Source organism: Caretta caretta, chromosome 4 (assembly GCF_965140235.1).
Source record: "Caretta caretta isolate rCarCar2 chromosome 4, rCarCar1.hap1, whole genome shotgun sequence".
Classification (NCBI taxonomy): Eukaryota; Metazoa; Chordata; order Testudines; family Cheloniidae; genus Caretta; species Caretta caretta.
In genome coordinates, this window is record NC_134209.1 from 104,217,090 (window position 1) to 104,236,053 (window position 18,964).

Consider the following 18,964-nt stretch of genomic DNA (forward strand, 5'->3'; position numbering starts at 1 on the left):
AGCTGCTGTGTTGTTTTGTAATGCACTAAACTATTAAATCAGAACAACAGACAACGAATCTGAATTAAGATAGTAAATCATCTAATTGTTTTTAATTATAAGAATCGGAGAGCTTTAATATGTCAAGATAAATCCTGCAGCAACTGGATGTGTGAGGTAATATATTTTATTGGACCAACTTCTGTTGGTGAAAGAGACAAACTTTGAAGCTTACTCAGCGTGCTTCAGGTTTCTGAAGAAGATCTCTGCAAGCTCGAAAGCTTGTCTCTTTCACCAATAGAAGCTGGTGCAGTAAAAGATATTGCTTCATCCATCTTGTCTTCTAATTTCCTGGGACAAACATGGCTATAGCAACACTGCAAAGATAAATCCTCACGTGCATTTTTTTTAAATGTCATCTTTTCAGGCTGATACACAAATGAAGTTAATCACCAGGGAAAGGAAAGTTTTATTTACGCCCCAAAATATTTGCTTTTATATTTCAAAATCTATGGGAGCCAGGTTTCTAAACATTTGGATTTGTTGGTAGGGCCTGATCCTGCTAACCTTTACTCATGCATGTGGTTCCATTAATGCTTTGCAGAAGAGAGCTCTTGGATATAAATTCTACTCTTGCATGCCATATGTTTCAGAATACATACTTAAAGCAGGTATTTTAGTAAAATATGCCCCAAATCAGCATTCTGTTGTTTGGATTATTATGTGCAATTTGGGCCACAAAATATTCTAGGAAAGTTATTCTCTGGACCAAATTCTGTCGTTGGCTACACATGTGCAATTTCTGTTGAAGTTAAAGGGAGTTATGTGCATATGTCAGAGGTCTGAATTTGGCACTTTTTTAGGCAAACTAATGCGTGCCTTATAGTCACTCAAGTGAATCTGTGATATGTAAAAATGCTAAGTAAAAGTGTTACATATTTAGTAATCTCATAAATATATGACTAGTGGAAAAAATCATTGCATACAAAATTTCAGATACTTGACCTTTGAAAATCATTATATTCTTGTATGTATATTCAAAAACTTTCACACACAGTTATCTAAGCATAATTAGTTAAAAAAGCATTAAAAAGCATATTTTGTGTATATAAAATATAACAAATCACATCATAGCATGTCTCAGACCCGTAACTAAAATTAGAAATATCAGATGTAGATCTAAAATACCAAATAGCATAGGAATGTAAACATAATACATTTTAATTGAATATATTATTTCTACATATGTTCTCTTTTTTATACAGATTACTTTTCTCGTTGAAATATACAAAGGCAGTGTACGCACAAAAGGCCTATTCACACAGGTAGCTGTGTGGTTTCCATGGGACTACTATCATGAGTAGAACAATGTGTGTCCCAAAGATGTTTTTGATTTTAGTTTGAATTTAAAAAAAAAATTGCACCCACCTAGTTCAGTTTTCTTCCATAAAGATGTGGGAGAAAAACAATATATCTTGTGATCAAATGACTGCCTTGTCATTTAGAAATTCCTAATCTTCTTGGGTTTCTCTGTAGAGGAAAAGCAAGGTAAACTGTAAAATAGGAGAAGTTGTAGAAATTTTGTGATAGGCTAATTATATAATTAGCCTATCACAAAATTTTTAAAAAGGTGACCCTACTCTGTTAACTTGTCAGGTCTACATAGGACTTCGGTTAATATTTCACTCTGTTTTTGACCTGTAGAATGCTCTTCCCTTCAGCTGCATAATTACAGTCTGGGAGCATCACTGTTTTACGGAATGACTTCTCAGAAATAGATAATTATTTTTATGGATGAGCTGCATACCCTGAATTGTTTGAATTGGTCATTCTCATGTTGCTGAGTCTCTCATCCAACAGAGGCAATTGTCTCTCAACACATCCATTGCTCTTGCACCCATCCTCTGGTGCCCTGAGATGATAGATTCTTTTAGACCACTTTTTGCCAGGAGATAGAGAGCGGTTAGACCTCCATCCATTTCCACCCCCTTCACAATTTATAGGGTCACTGATTGAAGGATTAGACATCTCTGGGTGAAACACAGGTAAGTGGCTGTAATGGGGAGTAAATGACAGTGAAAAAAGAGAGGGGAGAGTGTTGGATTCAATATTGTCTTGATAACAGCTCTGTATCAGGCTGAGGACATACCATGCTATTTTCACTGATGTCTTTACCAGTGTCCACATGGTTGATAAAGGGCAGAATGATGAGCTTCTTGCTGCTGGGTCTTCCTTTTGGGCTTGGTTCTGTGTCACCAGCTACCTTTTGTGGGCGAAAGGGAAAGTATTACTACTGGAAAAGTTTTTAAAGAAGGAAAGGGGGAAAATATAATAGCCTGTGATACTGGACTACAGAGCATCACATCATTAACTATCTCTTCTGTTCTGTGTAAGGTTTTAAAGCTCTTCACCGAGTGTAGAATGCTTTATTCCCACTCATTCATTACTTTGTTGATCATAGGACAATCAAAGAGAAAACCTTGCTGGTTACTAAATAACTGGTTACCCTGTACTTATAAAAACAAGATATTGTGTTCTCTGGTAGGGCACACAATGTGCTAGGTGCTGTCCATGTACACATGAAGGTATGATCCATGCACCAAAGAGCTCCCAAGCTAAGAAAAAAGAAAAGGAGTACTTGTGGCACCTTAGAGACTAACCAATTTATCTGAGCATAAGCTTTCGTGAGCTACAGCTCACTTCATCGGATGCATATCTAATAAGATCAAGCACGGTCATGGAATTCCCTGCAGCCAGTCTGGATGTACACATTTGCATAGGTGATCTGACTGGATAATTTTGTTCCAGATCTTGGTATGACTGATTTCCAGCTCCAGACTGCTCCCGCCCCAGCTGCATCACGCTGTCTCAGCACTGCTGGGGCGGGAGCAGTCTGGAGCTGGAAATCAGTCATACCAAGATCTGGAACAAAATTATCCAGTCAGATCACCTATGCAAATGTGTACAGCCAGACTGGCTGCAGGGAATTCCATGACCGTGCTTGATCTTATTAGATATGCATCCGATGAAGTGAGCTGTAGCTCACGAAAGCTTATGCTCAGATAAATTGGTTAGTCTCTAAGGTGCCACAAGTACTCCTTTTCTTTTTGCGAATACAGACTAACACGGCTGTTACTCTGAAACCAAGCTAAGAAACTGGATCATATTAATTCAAAGTGATGGACTCATATTACACATTTGTTAGACAACATTTTGAAGAACAATTAAACTTTGTGCTTTCTCTGTGCAAAAGCTTCATGGTTAAATGTTAAGGGTGAGATCTTCACCTCCCTCCCCATTCCAGCCTGTTTACACTACCTAAAAGTGCTGAAACAGTATAAAGGAGCCCCCAAAGCCCCATATCTGGCCAGGGGAGGATTCCTATGCTGTAGAAACGGTGGAAGACAGCGATAAGGCTGCCTCCCGAGGGCCCACCTTGCAATCCTCATCACGGGGGAGCATGCTGAAGGTGGGAGAAGTGTCAAGGGCCAGGATTCCAGGCAGCCCATAAGACAGCCTGGGGAGGGTGCTGTAATTTGGACGCAGGGCTGTGAGGTCTGTGCTGTGATGCTTACAGGGGCAGCACAGAATCTCTCCCTAAGTCTTTGCTGTTCTTTTTATTTTTAAGTTTTAACTATGAACACGTGTTAATGGAGAACTAACTGAAAATGGTAATTTATGTATGGATGACGTGTTCAACTTTTGGTTACAAAAAAGATGTACAGATACCCAAATGTCCAAATTCTGATTTCTGGCTTCTTGATAATGACTTTTTTCCATTTGAATTAAGTCAGAAACTAAACATTCTTAACATATGTTTAAATTTTAATATGGACCCAGTCCTGAACCCCTTGCTTTGTCAAATCTCTTATTTGGCAAGAAGCTCGATTCCCTTCTCCCACCCCTTTGATTTCTGGGGAAATCCTGATGAATGAGGTGTGTTAGGATCAAGAGAAGGCAGGCCCCTGAGGCTGCTCTGACCTGTGCTAGGATACAGCCCCGGGGATCAGGGAAGTGTAAAAGTTACTTAATTGCTCTGGTCCATCTGAGGCTCTGAGCTGTTAACTTTAATGGGAGTTTTGCTGGAGCGAAGAGTTCAGGATTTGGCCCTAAAAAAAGCTACTGTAAAACATGTAAATAATATAAACCAAACCGAAATCTATACAAAATTCAGCAAGGACACTGCAAAGCTCCCTGCACTGGAGTAGCTCCCAGTTAAGGCTTAGCTACACAGTGAACTATAGATAAACAAGGAGATGCAAGGTGAAATCTTGGCCTCACTGAAATAAATAGGAGCTTTACTGCTGACTTTAGCAGAGTCAGGATTTCTCCCACAATACATACAAAAAATGAGTAGTAAGTAGGGCTGTCAAATGATTTTTAAAAAAATCACAATTACTCATGAGATTTAAAAAAATAGTCATGATTAATCGTCGTTTTAATCACCCTGTTAAACAATAGAATACCAATTTAAATGTATTATAAATATTTTTGGAATTTTTCTATATTTTCAAATACATTGATTTCAGTTACAACACAATACAAAGTGTACAGTGCTCACTTTATATTTTTTTTAAATTACAAATATTTGCATTGTAAAAAGGATAAACAAAAGAAATAGTATTTTTCAATTCACCTCATACAAGTACTTTGATTCACGGGGTTATAGCGATCCTGAAACTCTGTAAGTGTACTCTGTTGTGGTTGCCGGCATTCATTTGCTGTCCGTGGGTTATCTGTAGCACAAGAACTTGAGGCAAAAGCATGTTTAGTGTGTAGGTGGGACTACAGACTTGAAGCACTTTGATGGTATTGGAACTCAACCTTGCAATAGCTACCAATAACCTTTTTTTTTTTATTCAGAGAACCATCTGGAAGTTTTTTTTTAAAAGAAACTTCCCATTCAAAAGACCTGAACTTTTGCGTCTTTCCTCCATTAACTTTTTCCTGATATTTAATCACTCCAGATCATGAGAAAAATCAGTAGAACTGTGCCAATGTCCGCCAAGTGATGAAGTACAGTAGGTGAAGAGGGTCAAAACAGAGGTGTGTGATTAACTCTCGTTAAAAAAATGCAGTAATTTGTTTTGTGTTAATCCAGGGGTGGGCAAACTTTTTGGCCCGAGGGCCACATCGGGGTTGCCAAACTGTATGGAGGACCAGGTAGGGAAGGCTGTGCCTCCCCAAACAGCCTGCCCCCCGGCTCCTATCCGCCCCCTCCCACTTCCCCCTGACTGCCCCCCTCAGAACCACGGACCCATCCAACCCCCCTGCTCCTTGTCCCCTGACCGCCCCCTCCCGGGACCCCCCGCCCCAACCGACCCCCCCCAGGACCCCACTCCCTATCCAATCTCTCCTGCTCCCTGTCCCCTGACTGCCCCTCAGGACCCCCTGCCCCTTATCCAATCCCTCCCACCCCCTTACTGGCTGGAGCCAGCCATGCTGCCCGGCAGGAGCTTGCAGCCACGCCGCCCAGAGCATGGGCTGCGTGGGGAGCTGAGGCTACGGGGAAGGAGCGGGGGGGACAGCACGGGAGGGGCTGGGAGCTAGCCTCCGCGGCCGGGAGCTCAAGGGCAGGACGGTCCTGCGGGCCAGATGTGGCTTGCGGGCCATAGTATGCTCACCTCTTGTGTTAATCGCTTGCTTTAACTGTGATTAATTGACAGCCCTAATAGTAAAACTTCTAATTCTTGTAGGAGAGAGAATATTAAATAGATTCCAGACCCAGAAATATAATTACTAACATATCAACAACAGTTGGCTCGCTACAGATGGTCTATGCTAACTTTTTCTGCAAGTGTATTTATTAGAATACTCTGGCTCAAGATTAACTTCCTGTGCTTAATAGTTCTTTCACCTACAGTGAAATAGGAACTGCTGTCAGGTTGATAAATAGATTTAAAGGATCTCTAGTTTCATTTGGGCTTCTCTAATTGCTCTGCCTCAGCATCCTCTGCCGAAATTCTCTTTTGTAATTTCTTACAACATTTCTGATTAAAATAAAACAAATATTTTTGAGCCTGTTATTGCAGCAGTACATTGTCAGTGCTTCACTGACACAAAAGCTATACTTAATGAAGACACTTAGCTTTTCTACCCTGGTATCAGTAGCTTCTGTATTTCAAAACTGAGCTAAGAAGGAAAAATAAAGGTGTATGAGCATTTTTAATCCACCCATCACTATAATAAAATAGTCTGTCTGAAAGGACCATAGTATCCTTCATTTGCAGTACTTCCATAAGTGAATGTTCTTGCTTTGTCTCCAGGAGAGACTGTGTCAGCCGTTCTGAAGATGTTTTATTCATGGAAGGCTTGTGCAGAAACATACAGGCAGAAAGACTTGGGCACATGCTGACCTCCGGTGACACATGAGGGCTTGTCACAGAGCAAGCATGGCCTTTGGCTTCCCAGAGTTTCATCCTGGGCTCCATCAACTGCAACAGCCCAGTTGATTGTATGTGTCATAGTGGATCACAGAAAGGGGGCGGGGGGGGAGGGAAGAGGGAAAAGGTTGTTCTCTAAGGGCCTCATCCAAAGCCCATTGATGGAGTCTTTTCCACTGATAGCAATAGTCTCTGGATTGCCCTTCACTGCACAGTTAACTTAGGTCTGATCACCTGGGTTGGCCGAGTCCAGGTGTGAACAGCCACACTGCAAAGCCATACCCAAGTTACTGTGTTCTACCTGGTGGTGTACTCACCATGTGTGTCGCTAGGACTTCTGGGGGCATAACCTATGGTTTTTTGTGCTACAGTAAAATGAGCCACTCTGATTCTTTCCCAGTGAATTGTGGGAGACCTTGACTGGGCATGTGGGGCGAAATGTTGGAAGGACTGTCAGCACTTGGGTTATTTAGCCTGTGTCTTCACTACAAAGTAGGTGGCTTACCTGTCTGAGTGAGAGTAGCACCTGGGCTCTTGCACATGCCCCCAGCTGTGCCAGCTAGCCTGGTTGAAAGCACCACTAAATTTGTGTGAGAGGGTTTTGTGTGGGGACGGGAGGGAGATTAGGTGCAACAGCTGAGTGAGAGACCAGGTTAAGTCTGCAGGGAAAACATACCCTAAGATAGCTGGGCCTCAACCTATTGATGGACTTCAAAGAGAAATATCAGGAGCTTGAAGCCTGTCTGGAATTGGATAGGGAGCAAGTGCAGAGTACCAATGCTGGTGTGATGTGCGTTTGTCAGTCTTATATCTTGTAGGCAGCCCACTGCATATTGGACTGGTTGAAGCATCTGTCTGAAATTCTCAGTCAAATTAAATCAGATCATATTGCTTGGAGGTGAAGAAGATTAGGTCTGCACCTGAAAGGAAGGGGCATTAGGCTTATGAAGATGCGGAAAACATATTTCTGGGTACTGCTTCTGTTTGGAGGGCTACCTGTACTGATCAGTCCAGAAGAATTCTGAAACTGCATCAGACACCCCTTAAATCCAGTAATAATTAAGGAGGAACATGAAAACATAGCACTCTTTCCCTGAGATATAATCCACAGTCAGGGGAAGAAACAGGCACCCACTGCCCTTCAGAAAGATAAGGAAAGCAATGTCTGATGGGACAATTTCATTACTTTTTAGCAAAATGTTATGGTAGGCATAGCTTATTTAAATACCTTTTTAATATGATATTGCTTCTTTGGAGGGAGGGGGAAATGATTGGTGGAAACAACAGAAGCAGACTGGGTCCTGAGGTGCAAAGATCCAAATTTGCTGATCAGGGAACAATACATCCTTGCACACGCCACTGAGATGTTAAACCAGGAATGTGCTCAAAGAGATACTGCTGCAGAGACTGACAAGGGTGTTCCTGACTGGCAAACAAATTAAGGTTGCCAAACTCAAACATTTAAAAAATCAGATAAGCCTTTTGCATGTTAATTTCTAACCTGAAATGCTGACCTGATGTGTTTCCAGTATTTAAACCACTTTGTCCTGCATGTGTATTATGATACCATTCCAAGTAGCCCTGAAAAGAGTAGGAACCTTAGAGGAAAACACCCTAGGATGGCAATGACAAGCGAGGTGGGTGAGGTAAAATTTTTTATTGGACCAACTTCTGTTGGTGAGGAGGACAAGCTTTAGAGCTTACCCAGAGCTCTTCTTCAGATCTGGGAACCATACTCAGAGTGTCACAGCTAAATACAATCTGTTCCACCATGTATTTAGCTGTGACACTGAGTACATTTCCCACACCTGAAGAAGAGTGCTGGGTAAGCTCGAAAACTTGTCTGTCTCACCGACAGAAGTTGGTCCAACAAAAGTAATTACTTCATCCACCTTGTGCCTCTAATATTCTGGGACAGACTACTGCATACCAGGATGGGAATGGATATTTTGTTTCGCTGTTTTGCCAGTCAAACGGCATTGATTCAAATGGGCCCATATCAATTCCTCCTCATCTCTGCCTCACCAGAGACTTCTATCCTCCCACCCCAGAACTCTCTCTCATATTTTGAACGGTGATGCAAGCCCTTGGGCTTCCCAGCCCTTTTTAGCTTTACATCATGCCCACCCTATTGATCTAAACATGGTAATAGCCCCATTAATAACTCAGACCTGGTTATTATATGCAAGCTCTTTGGATCCTGGGGGAAGCTGTAATGGCTCATGGATGAGGCTGAATGCCAAAAGGTTTGCTTTTTACTTTGGTTGACATAGTTTTGGCTCACTGCCAAACACCTTTTTTTTCACACCAGATAACTAAGCTTTACCTCAGTCTTGTGACGGTTGGACTATCTCAATACAATCAGACATTTTAGAGCCAAACTCTAATCTCCTTTCAGCTTCCAATTTTAAATCTCCAGTACACTCTGACTGAAAAGAAACAAGCAGAACAGGACCCAACTCAACAGTTCAGCTTTATGCTCTTTAATTATCATTTTAGAGCAAGATTTTTATATGTAACTGGATATTCCCTGTTGGGGTTTTTTCCTTTGGTTTTTGCAGCACGTGGGTGGGTAAGATGCCTGGATTTTATTATGAATTTGTGAGGAGTGTTTTATCTTCCTTTTAACAAATCCATTTCTGTTTTAGTCAAAAGCTAGCTTTATGGAAAGATAATTAGTTTTATCTTCAGGTCACAGAATCACAGAAGTGTAGGACTGGAAGGGACCTCGAGAGGTCATCTTAGTCCTGCCTTGAGTGCAGGGGACTGGACAAGTATTACTTGCACAATCCTTGACAGGTGTTTGTCTAACCTGGTCTTAAAAACCTCCCATGACCCAGATTCCACAACCTTCCTAGGCAATTTATTCCAGTGTTTAACTACCCTGACAATTAGGAAGTTTTTCCTAATGTCTGATCTAAACCTACCTTGTTGCAATTTAAGCCCAATGCTTCTTGTCCTATCCTCAGAGGTTAGCAAGAACAGTTTTTCTCTCTCCTCCTTGTAAACGTTTATGTACTTGAAAATGGTTATCCTGTCCCCCATCAGTCTTCTCTTCTGCAGACTAAATAAACCCATTCTTTTCAATCTTCTGTCATAGGTCATGTTTTCTAGACCTTGAATCATTTTTGTTGCTCTTCTCTAGACTTTCTCCAGTTTATCCTCATCTTTCATGAAATGTGGCACCTGGAATTGGACAAAATACTCCAGCTGATACCTTATCAGCACTGAGTAGAGCAGCAGAATTACTTCTGGTGTCTTGTTTACAACACTCCTGCAAATTAATTCCAGAGTGAAATTTGTTTGCTTTTTTTGCAACAGTGTTACACTTTTGACTCATATTTAGCTTGTGATCCACTATGAATTCCAAATCTCTTTCCTCAGCACTCCTTCCTAGGTATCATTTCCCATTTTATGTGTGTGTAACTGATGGTTACTTTCTACATGGAATACTTGCTTTTGTCCTTACTGAATTTCATCCTATTTACTTCAGACCATTTCTTCAGATCACTTTGAATTTTAATCCTATCCTCCAAAGCAGTTGCAATCCCTCCCAGCTTGGTATCGTCCACAAACTTTATAAGTGTACTCTCTATGCCATTATCTAAATCATTGATGAAGATATTGTCTAGAACCAGACCCAGAACTGATCCCTGCAGGACCCATCTCAGTATGCTCTTCTAGTTTGACTATCAATCACTGATAACTACTCTGGGAATGGTTTTCCAGCCAGTTATGCACCCACCTTACTGTAGCTCCATCTAGGTTGTATTTCCCTGCTTTGTTTATGACCTGCAGAACAAGGGTCTTTCTCTGTGGATACATGAGGCTCAGCACCCCTGGATTAGTGCAAGTGAGTCTAATCGAGCCAACATAAAGGGCTGCTAGTAGCTGTATTTCTTTATATTTATGAGGTCATGCAAGACAGTATAAAAAGCCTTACTAAAGTAAAAATATACCACATCTACCACTTACCCTCCCCACCCCATCCACAAGGTTTGTTACCCTGTCAAAGAGACCTATTAGGTTGGTTTGACATGATTTATTCTTGACAAATTTATGCTGACTGTAACTTATCACCTTATTATCATCTAGGTGTTTGCAAATTGATTGCTTAATTATTTACTCCATTATCTTTCTGGTTACTGAAGTTTAGCTGTTTGGTCTGTAATTCCCCAGGTTGTCCTTATTCCACTTTTTATACATTGCCACTATATTTGCCCTTTTCCAGTCCACTGGAATCTTTATCGTCTTCCATGACTTTTTGAAGATAATCACTAATGGCTCAGATATCTCCTCAGTCAGCTCTGTGAGTATTCTAGGATGTATTTCATCAGGCCCTAGCTACTTGAAGACATCTAACTTGTCTAAGTAATTTTTTACTTGTTCTTTCCCGATTTTAGCCTTAGATCTGACCTCATTTTCATTGGTGTTCACTATATTAGATGTCCAGTTGCTATCAAACTTTGGTGAAAACTGAAACAGAAAAAGTTGTTTAGCACTTCTGCCATTTCCACATTTCCATTTCCATTTTCTGTTATTGTCTTGTCTTCCCCCCCACCCCCAAATTGAGTAACAGGTCCACCCTGTCATTTGGTCTTCCTCTTTCTTCTAATGTGTTTGTAGAATATTTTATTGTTAGCTTTATGTCTCTAGCTAGTTTAATCTCATGTTGTGCCTTGGTCTTTCTAATTTTGTCCTACATCCTTGTGGTGTTGGTTTATGTTAATCCTTTGTAATTTGACCTAGTTTCCACTTTGTGTAGTGAATTTCAAATTATTTGAATTTCAAATTATTGAAGATCTCCTAGTTAAGCCAGGGTGGTCTCTTTCCATGCTTCCTATCTTTCCTATGCAGTGGGATAGTTTACTCTTGTGCCCTTAATAATGGCAAAAGAGCAAGCTATCCTATATCCTTCCCATGTTTACCTCCCAAGTAACTTATTCACTTGTTTATTATGCATCTCTTATCTGTTTCCCTATTAGTTAATACAAAAAATCATGCACAATGAAGTACACTATCTTAAGTACTTTTATGGACCCTATTGTCTGGGCAACTGAGTCTTCAGTGTATTTATCCTCACATCCATGTGGGGTTGGCAAGTGCTGTTACAGCTGGGAACAGAGGCACAGAGAGACTAAGTGACTTTCCCAAGGTGACTCAAGAAGTCTGTGGCAGAGCGAAGAATTGTGCACACGTCTCCTGAGTCTCAACCTAGTGCCCTAACCACTGGACCATCCATAAGTTAAGTTTATTTCATTACAGTAAATAGGATTCCAAAGTATATCTCTGTTATGGTAAACGAGAGCAAAATAGAAAAGTTTAAGTGAAGGGTCTCTATTATGTCAACGTTTGTCAGAGATTCATCGATCCGTAGATACCAAGGCCAGCAGGCACCAACTAAGCTGACCTCCTGTATAACACAGGCTGTAGAACTTCCCCTAAATAATTTCTAGAGAAGATCTTTTAGAAAAAACATCCAATCTTAAATTTAAAAATGATCAGTGATGGAGAATCTGCCATGACCCTTAGTTAAATGTTCCAATGGTTAATTACCCTCATTGATAACAATTTATGCCTTATTTCCACTCAGAATTTGTTTGGCTTCAACTTCCAGCCATTGGCTTGTGTTACACACCATTGTCTCCTAGACTGAAGAGCCCATTATCAAATATTTATTCTCCATGTAGGTATTTACACACAGTGATCAAGCCACACTTTCATCTTCTCTTTGTTAAGATAAATTGTCATATGGGGGATTCCCAGGGTTTGGACAAGGATCCCACATCCCAGCCACATATCTCTGCACGAACACCAACCCTGCCACGAGGAGGGTCAGAGTAACCCCCTGGAACAAGTACCACACTGAACAATAGAACAACAGCATTATCTAACCCATGCAAAACCAGGAGTAGACCCAGGTCAGGCTATCTAGCTCTTGTTAGTGGTGTGTTGTTCCCTCTTGTTAGTAGATGTGTCAGTCTAGGTCTCCAGCTCCGTAAGCGGTGGCACAACTCATTTATCCTTAAAGACTGTCCATAAACTGGGTGAGTTGCCTTGGGATGTGACCTGAGGCTCTTTGTTGATATTTTGACATGGAAGCCCTTACAGAACGATCATATTTCAGCACCATGCAAAGGGAAGCCTGTTTAAAAAATTACTTCATGCTGCTGTGCCAGCCTGGGTCTCTTCCCTCCTTCGTGATTGGGGAGTGTTGTTTGGAATTTCCCAAGGGAAAACTTGGTGAAAGTGGATCATGATAAGGTTAAGGGGTAACTAGATCACCATTTAAGTACCTACAAGGGGAACAAATATTTGATAATGGGCTCTTCAGTCTAGCAGGCTAAAGTATAACACACTCCACAATCAAGATTGGATGTTTTTCTCAAATTTATGCTTGAGGAATTATTTTGGGGAAGTTCTATGGCCTGTATTATAAAGGAGGTCAGACTAGATGATCACAATGATCCCTTCTGGAATCTATAAAACTGTAGGTGCTACTGTATAGAAATAGATAATAATAATACAATGCAGATTCATTGGTTTTCTGGACTCCAACACCTTTCTGGTTTGCATCACTGGAAATTTGTGGTCTAGGACTAGTTCTACATATGTCATTTCATCAGTCTTTTCTCATCTTCCTGTTCTTCTCATTCACTCCTCACTCTGTGTGTGTGTGTGTGCGTGCGTGTGTGTATGCGTGTGCACACACACACACACACACACACACACACACAAATATGTGCTTCAGCAGCTGATCTTAAGGAATCTTCATCTTGGCTGGTTACTTGTGACATAGGTCCTTATCTCGTTGATGATAGGTGCCATCTTCTGTTCAAATATCTAACCTAGCTTCTTTCTTTGGGTTTTTACATAAGACTGAAATTGCAATATGGTATTGCCATTCACTAATAGAATATGACATAATAAAAACTATCCATTCCTTCAGAGTCATCCTTTTGATTGCATAACTTGATATGCTTACACTTCAGGAGGTATAAAGAACAATTTACAATTTTTGTCTCAATCTTATTCCCATTGGAAGTGGGATCAGACCCTTCCTACTTCTGTTCCAAAGAAACAGTGAAATTGATTTTCTTCACACTTTTGCCAGGTTTATACCAGTGTAACTTCATTGACTTCAATAAGAATATCTCCTAATTTACTCTGGTGTGAGATTAGAATCAGGCACGATCGTTGCTTTATCATGGCATCAGTTTTGAAGCTATAATATTGCCATCAAGTAGCTTTGTTCTGTGGCTACCTTTTTGGGACTGGCAATACCATTTAAATAGCTTTTGTTAAGCACTCCTGTTGCTGGAGTGGACAGGAGTGGTTAAATAGAGTCTAGTCAAGTAGACAGAATATGTACGGGTACTTTCACATATAGATAGCATTAAGAAATCTTCTTGAAAACAGATCAAGGGAAGGCTGAGGAGAGGGCAGATGAGGTATTGCAGTCTGGAGTGGGGAAAATTAATCTGTTTCCTTTTCTCCCAAAACCCAGCTTCAGTTTACAAGCTGAAATCCCTATGTACATCCTTACTTTAGTACCCATACGTGGTTCAAAAGTGTTCTATTATAACTGATGACAGTGGGTAACAGAAGAAAAAGCTGAATAATTGGACAGGTACAGCTGTCCTTAAATCAGTGAAGCAAAATATACACTGAAATATTTACATTCCCTTTCCTTCCTCCACTCCTGGAGCTCCCAGTTATCTAAGCCCCAGCCCTAAAGTGTCTTCAGCTGGCACTTTCAGCTATACTAACAAGCATGTCAGCTAAGGAGAGAATGTTGAGTTGGAACACTGATGGATTAAGGCTCTGGCTGTTTTACTTGTCCAGCTCCTGGACTGTATTATGAATCATAATTTCAGTGTCTTTGGGCAACATTGCCAAGCATGTCTGTAGAGACCATATTACAATGTCAGAACAATGTCAATTCTAGTTAAATAATATATTTTAATCAAAAATAATTAAAATAACATCAGGGTTTTGACAGCTTTACCACCCAAGCTGGGAAATCCTGGCTTAAGGCTCCCATAGGACTTTAAACTAGACCCTCTTTTTAATTTTATGTTGACATAATTAATAAACAATGCTTCATTTTCACTTTGTTTTATGCCATAACAGCTCTTCAATCCAATTACAACATTGTAGCTTTCTCCAGGATACTATTTATTGCACGTACAAAATAATCTTTATATGATAAAGAGAAATTGTTGCATGCTGTGCGTTAGAATTGTGTGTTTGCATATTTTAGATGCCCTGTCCTATTAAGAAAAAATGGGGTGTTTAGCTTTGTTAAAACAATATATTTTCCTAAAGGCTGCAGGTTATTCATAGATCCTCCCAACACAGCCAGTCTGAGCTTGGCTTTGGGGTCCATGTAAAACCATGGCATAGGTTCTTTCATTTTCCGGGGGAAGATACCAGATCAATTTATAGCTGAAGGGGGCAGTGCTATTCAGGCTGTCATTGATGGCACTAAGGCCACTGCAGATTTCCTGCCAACTGCCTTCAGCTGAGTCAGCTCTTCTGCCTACCAGCTAGACCGCATGACTGGAGGCCACAAGGAGGGCCAGCTCAGGAACATGAGAGGTGGCATGGTCAAGCTGACTAAGCAAGGGCCTAATCCCAATGCTGACACAGACTCCCTCTGTGACCTTTGTCCTGTTACACACACACAGGTCAACATTTTCAAACTTGGCCCTGGTACAGTTTAGATCAGCCTAAGTGGTGCTCTACATTGCATCTGGCTGACAAAGTTCTAGCAGCTGAGAATCACTGTACTGTTTGTCTTTTTCTCCCAGCCACATCTTTGACCTGCTCTGAGGTTGGGGCCTCTAAAGGAGGTAACTTAGGGACAGCTAGAGGAATCTCCAGATAGTTACAACAGCTTTTCAGCTGTTCAGTGTTGCCTCTTTGATCTCCCTCAATATTGCGCGTTCACTTTCTGTTTTTCAAAGGGGGACCAGGCGTTTAACCCTACTAGTGTGTTTATAGTCTTAGAATTTGGGACTGATTTGCTCGCATTGATACGTAAAACTGAAGCCAAGTTCAAGGATTGTGTGCATTATAGTTTACTGTATGTAAAACTGGTAATGAAATTCCAGTTTGTATTATATATTGTATTATTTGACAAATAATGTATAACAATATAAAGATCTATTGTAAGATATAACAGGACTATGTTGAGGTCCCTATCATAGCTCTACTTTTTTTGGATCAGTTTCAAATCTGTTATATTGGAGTAACTCCCGAGTGACTCCTTTGCCTGCAGTGGTGTTACTCCAAATTACACCAGGGTAACTGAGATTAGATCTGGCTTCCTGCCTTTTGAAAGCTTGATTGTCAGTAATGCATTAACACCTTTTTTGCATAGAATTATAATTAGGGTTGTGAGTTTTTGGAATAGTGCAAGTCAACTTTCACAGTTAATCTCTATAGCACTGTTCGATGCCCTGGAGAGAGAGAGATTCTGTCTTGTCACTTTTAATTTCCTCTCAGCCTGTAACAGGTGCCCATTTGGAGATGACTATCCTTGATTTGAGATTTCCTGACAGACAATATTCAGTCTCTGTATTTTTGAACCATACTTGTGGTTTCCATATGTTATTTCAGCGACACCTATGCTTACTCCTAGCCAAATACTGAGAACATTAATGCACCCCAACATCTTATGTTGTCCCTTGTCTTATACTTAGATTGCAAGCTCTTTGGGGCAGGGACGGTCTCCTTGCTATGTGTTTGTACAGTACCTAGCACAGTGGACGCCTGATCTACAACAGAGGGCCTGAGTGTTAATACATAATACAAATATATAATAATCTTCATTTGGACACACTGAGGAAGGATCTTTTTTTTCTTTTCCTTGTTTTTCTTTTTGTTTTCTAAAAAGGCAGATAAAATATAAGTAATCCCAAAATAAAAGTATTGTGAGGAGCAAAGAATATATTGAATACTACACTATAACAAATGTATAGCTACCTAGGAACTTTTGCTACTGAATATGGCCACTTGGAACTTCATGGTAGCTGTGGGGACAGAATTTAGATTGCCCTACTCCAAAAGCACAGGCCCTCACCACTAGATTGAGTGGCCCCTTTAAGGTGTACAGGCAGGAAGGCGAAAAAAGCCTTTTCCCACTTTTCTTGCACTTCACATCCCCCTGTGTAGCAGCAAGGCATAATTACAAGCTCCGTGCTCTCCTTCAAAAGCTTCTTTTAGGACCCACTGGGCACAGCTGGTTGGCTGTGAAGGGGAGTGCATGTTTCATCATAAGCGGCAACGTAGGGATGCATTTCCTCTATGCTCCAAGAAGCTCCAGAAGGGATTGTACCAGCACAGTTCCTCCTGGTGTTCCCTCTTGGGTGGGGGTGCATCTCTACACCATTTCCAAAGCACAGCAATATATAATGGCCCTTAGCTGTTAATAAAAATAAAAGGGACTGTTCGCCTATAGAGCCTATATAAACAATTAAGCACTTTTGATTTTATTCAGTAGAGGGCAGTGGCGCACACGCACACTAGCATGTTCAACTGCACTGCTCTTTGTCAGGAAAACATTGATTATATAAGAAACTAATCTGTGCAGGTCTCCATTTTGTGCTTCTAATGCAAAGCCTCCATTATTGTGTTCAATGGAATGAAAAATTTAAATCTTATCATACAACGTCTTGATCAAAAGATTTTTTTTTTATAACAGCTTTTAACCAGGAATAGAAAGGACTAAATGTCTGTTCCTGTGTTTTGATCAAATATGGAGGTCAAGATAAAGCAAAGAGCAGTTACGAGGTGCAATGCTCTTTTTAGGAAAAGGCATGGTACTTTCATTGTCAAATTGCACTTAGCTGTGTTTAAGTATCCCTTTTTTTCTTCTTCCTTTTTCATCTAAAAATTTGTTGTAAGGCAGATTTCAGAGTAACAGCCGTGTTAGTCTGTATTCGCAAAAAGAAAAGGAGTACTTGTGGCACCTTAGAGACTAACCACTTTATTTGAGCATGAGCTTTCATGAGCTACAGCTCACTTCATCGGATGCATACCGTGGAAACTGCAGCAGACTTTATGTACACACAGAGATCATGAAACAATACCTCTTCCCACCCCACTGTCCTGCTGGTAATAGCTTATCTAAAGTGATCATCAAGTTGGGCCATTTCCAGCACAAATCCAGGTTTTCTCACCCTCCACCCCCCCACTCTCCTGCTGGTAATAGCCCATCCAAAGTGACAGCTCTCTACACAATGTGCATGATAATCAAGGTGGGCCATTTCCTGCACAAATCCAGGTTCTCTCACCCCCTCATCCCCCTCCAAAAACCACACACACAAACTCACTATCTTGCTGGTAATAGCTTATCCAAAGTGACCACTCTCCCTACAATGTGCATGATAATCAAGGTGAGAATATTCAACATTCTAGGTGCCTGATACCTACCTGGTAGTTGGAAACTGCTGTGGGAAATTTTCTGCTGGTGTGGTCCATCCTAATTAGCTCATGTTATTTAGTTTGAGCCTCATTGAAAACTGAAGATAGAAAACTGAGCAATTATTTTTGCCTACAGCAAAACAGATAATATGCTGGTATCATGGCTGTCCAGCTATAATCATTAGGAGGACATTTTTTTCTGCAGCTATAACAACAGTTCAGCAGCATGGTGAACACAGGGAAGGGACTATTGTGCTTAAACATCTGTCACTTAAAAACAATTGAAATATAGGATGTGGTTGCACAATTATTTTTAGCATCATTAGTAATTGTATTGTAAGCAGTTTCTTTGGCTTTGAAAAAAGCTGTTCAGTCTGAAAAAAATAGCCTTGAATTAGAAAGCTTTTAACAGCAGTGATCTACAATACTGGGCATAGTAGCTCTGCAACAAAGGTGTTTTATGTTTAGAATTGTGGCACCTTATTAAATACCAGGCAATGTAATTATTTTTACGGGCTGTGAAAATGGGAAAGATGTTTGTATTTGCTGTAAGTGAAGCACTCGGGGGGCGGGGGCGCAAGTTTTCTTCTAGTAACACCAGAGTAACAGCAGAGGAATTCTAATGAAGTCAGTGGAGTTACTCCATATTTGCAACAGTATGACTGAGAGCAGAATCTGGTTCAGAATGTTCCACATCATTCTGTGTGCAGAATACAGAAAATGTATATGCTAAAAATGTGTTTGTTTCTCTCTTCTCTTATCAGACAGTATAACGGAAGTCTTCACTAACATCTACGTAACCAGCTTTGGACCTGTTTCAGACACAGACATGGTGAGTTCCTGAGTGAGCTAAGAAAGGCTGAGGAGAGCTACTGTTGACCTTAAAGAATGTTTACATTCTGCTCCCATTTACACTGGAGCAAATCAGAAGTGTCATTGAAATCAATAGAATTATGGCACTATAAACTTGATATACATGTCAAAAGATGTAGTGTGACTTAGGTGGTCATAGGTTTTCTTTTGGTCCTCTGCGCTTGGGTGGATTTCACCTGCAGTGAAGTCAAGTCAGGGAAGCCTATCAGTAACAGTCCCCAAGTTGTTATAAATGTTTTGTTGAATGGCTTTGTTTATATCCACTCTTTATAAAGAAGAGCATAGATCCCTAATCACTG

The 18,964-nt window shown here is 40.6% G+C and overlaps 1 protein-coding gene across 4 annotated transcripts in view; it reads left to right on the plus strand.

Moving 5' to 3' along the window:
- Nucleotides 1-18,964, plus strand: part of GABRA2 (gamma-aminobutyric acid type A receptor subunit alpha2) — an 84,976-nt gene that overhangs the window by 11,669 nt on the left and 54,343 nt on the right. For all 4 annotated transcript variants that reach the window (XM_048848425.2, XM_048848424.2, XM_048848422.2 and 1 more), the window contains one exon: nt 18,557-18,624. In XM_048848425.2, coding sequence (XP_048704382.2) covers nt 18,557-18,624 — 68 coding nt within the window. The remainder of the gene's footprint in view (nt 1-18,556; nt 18,625-18,964) is intronic.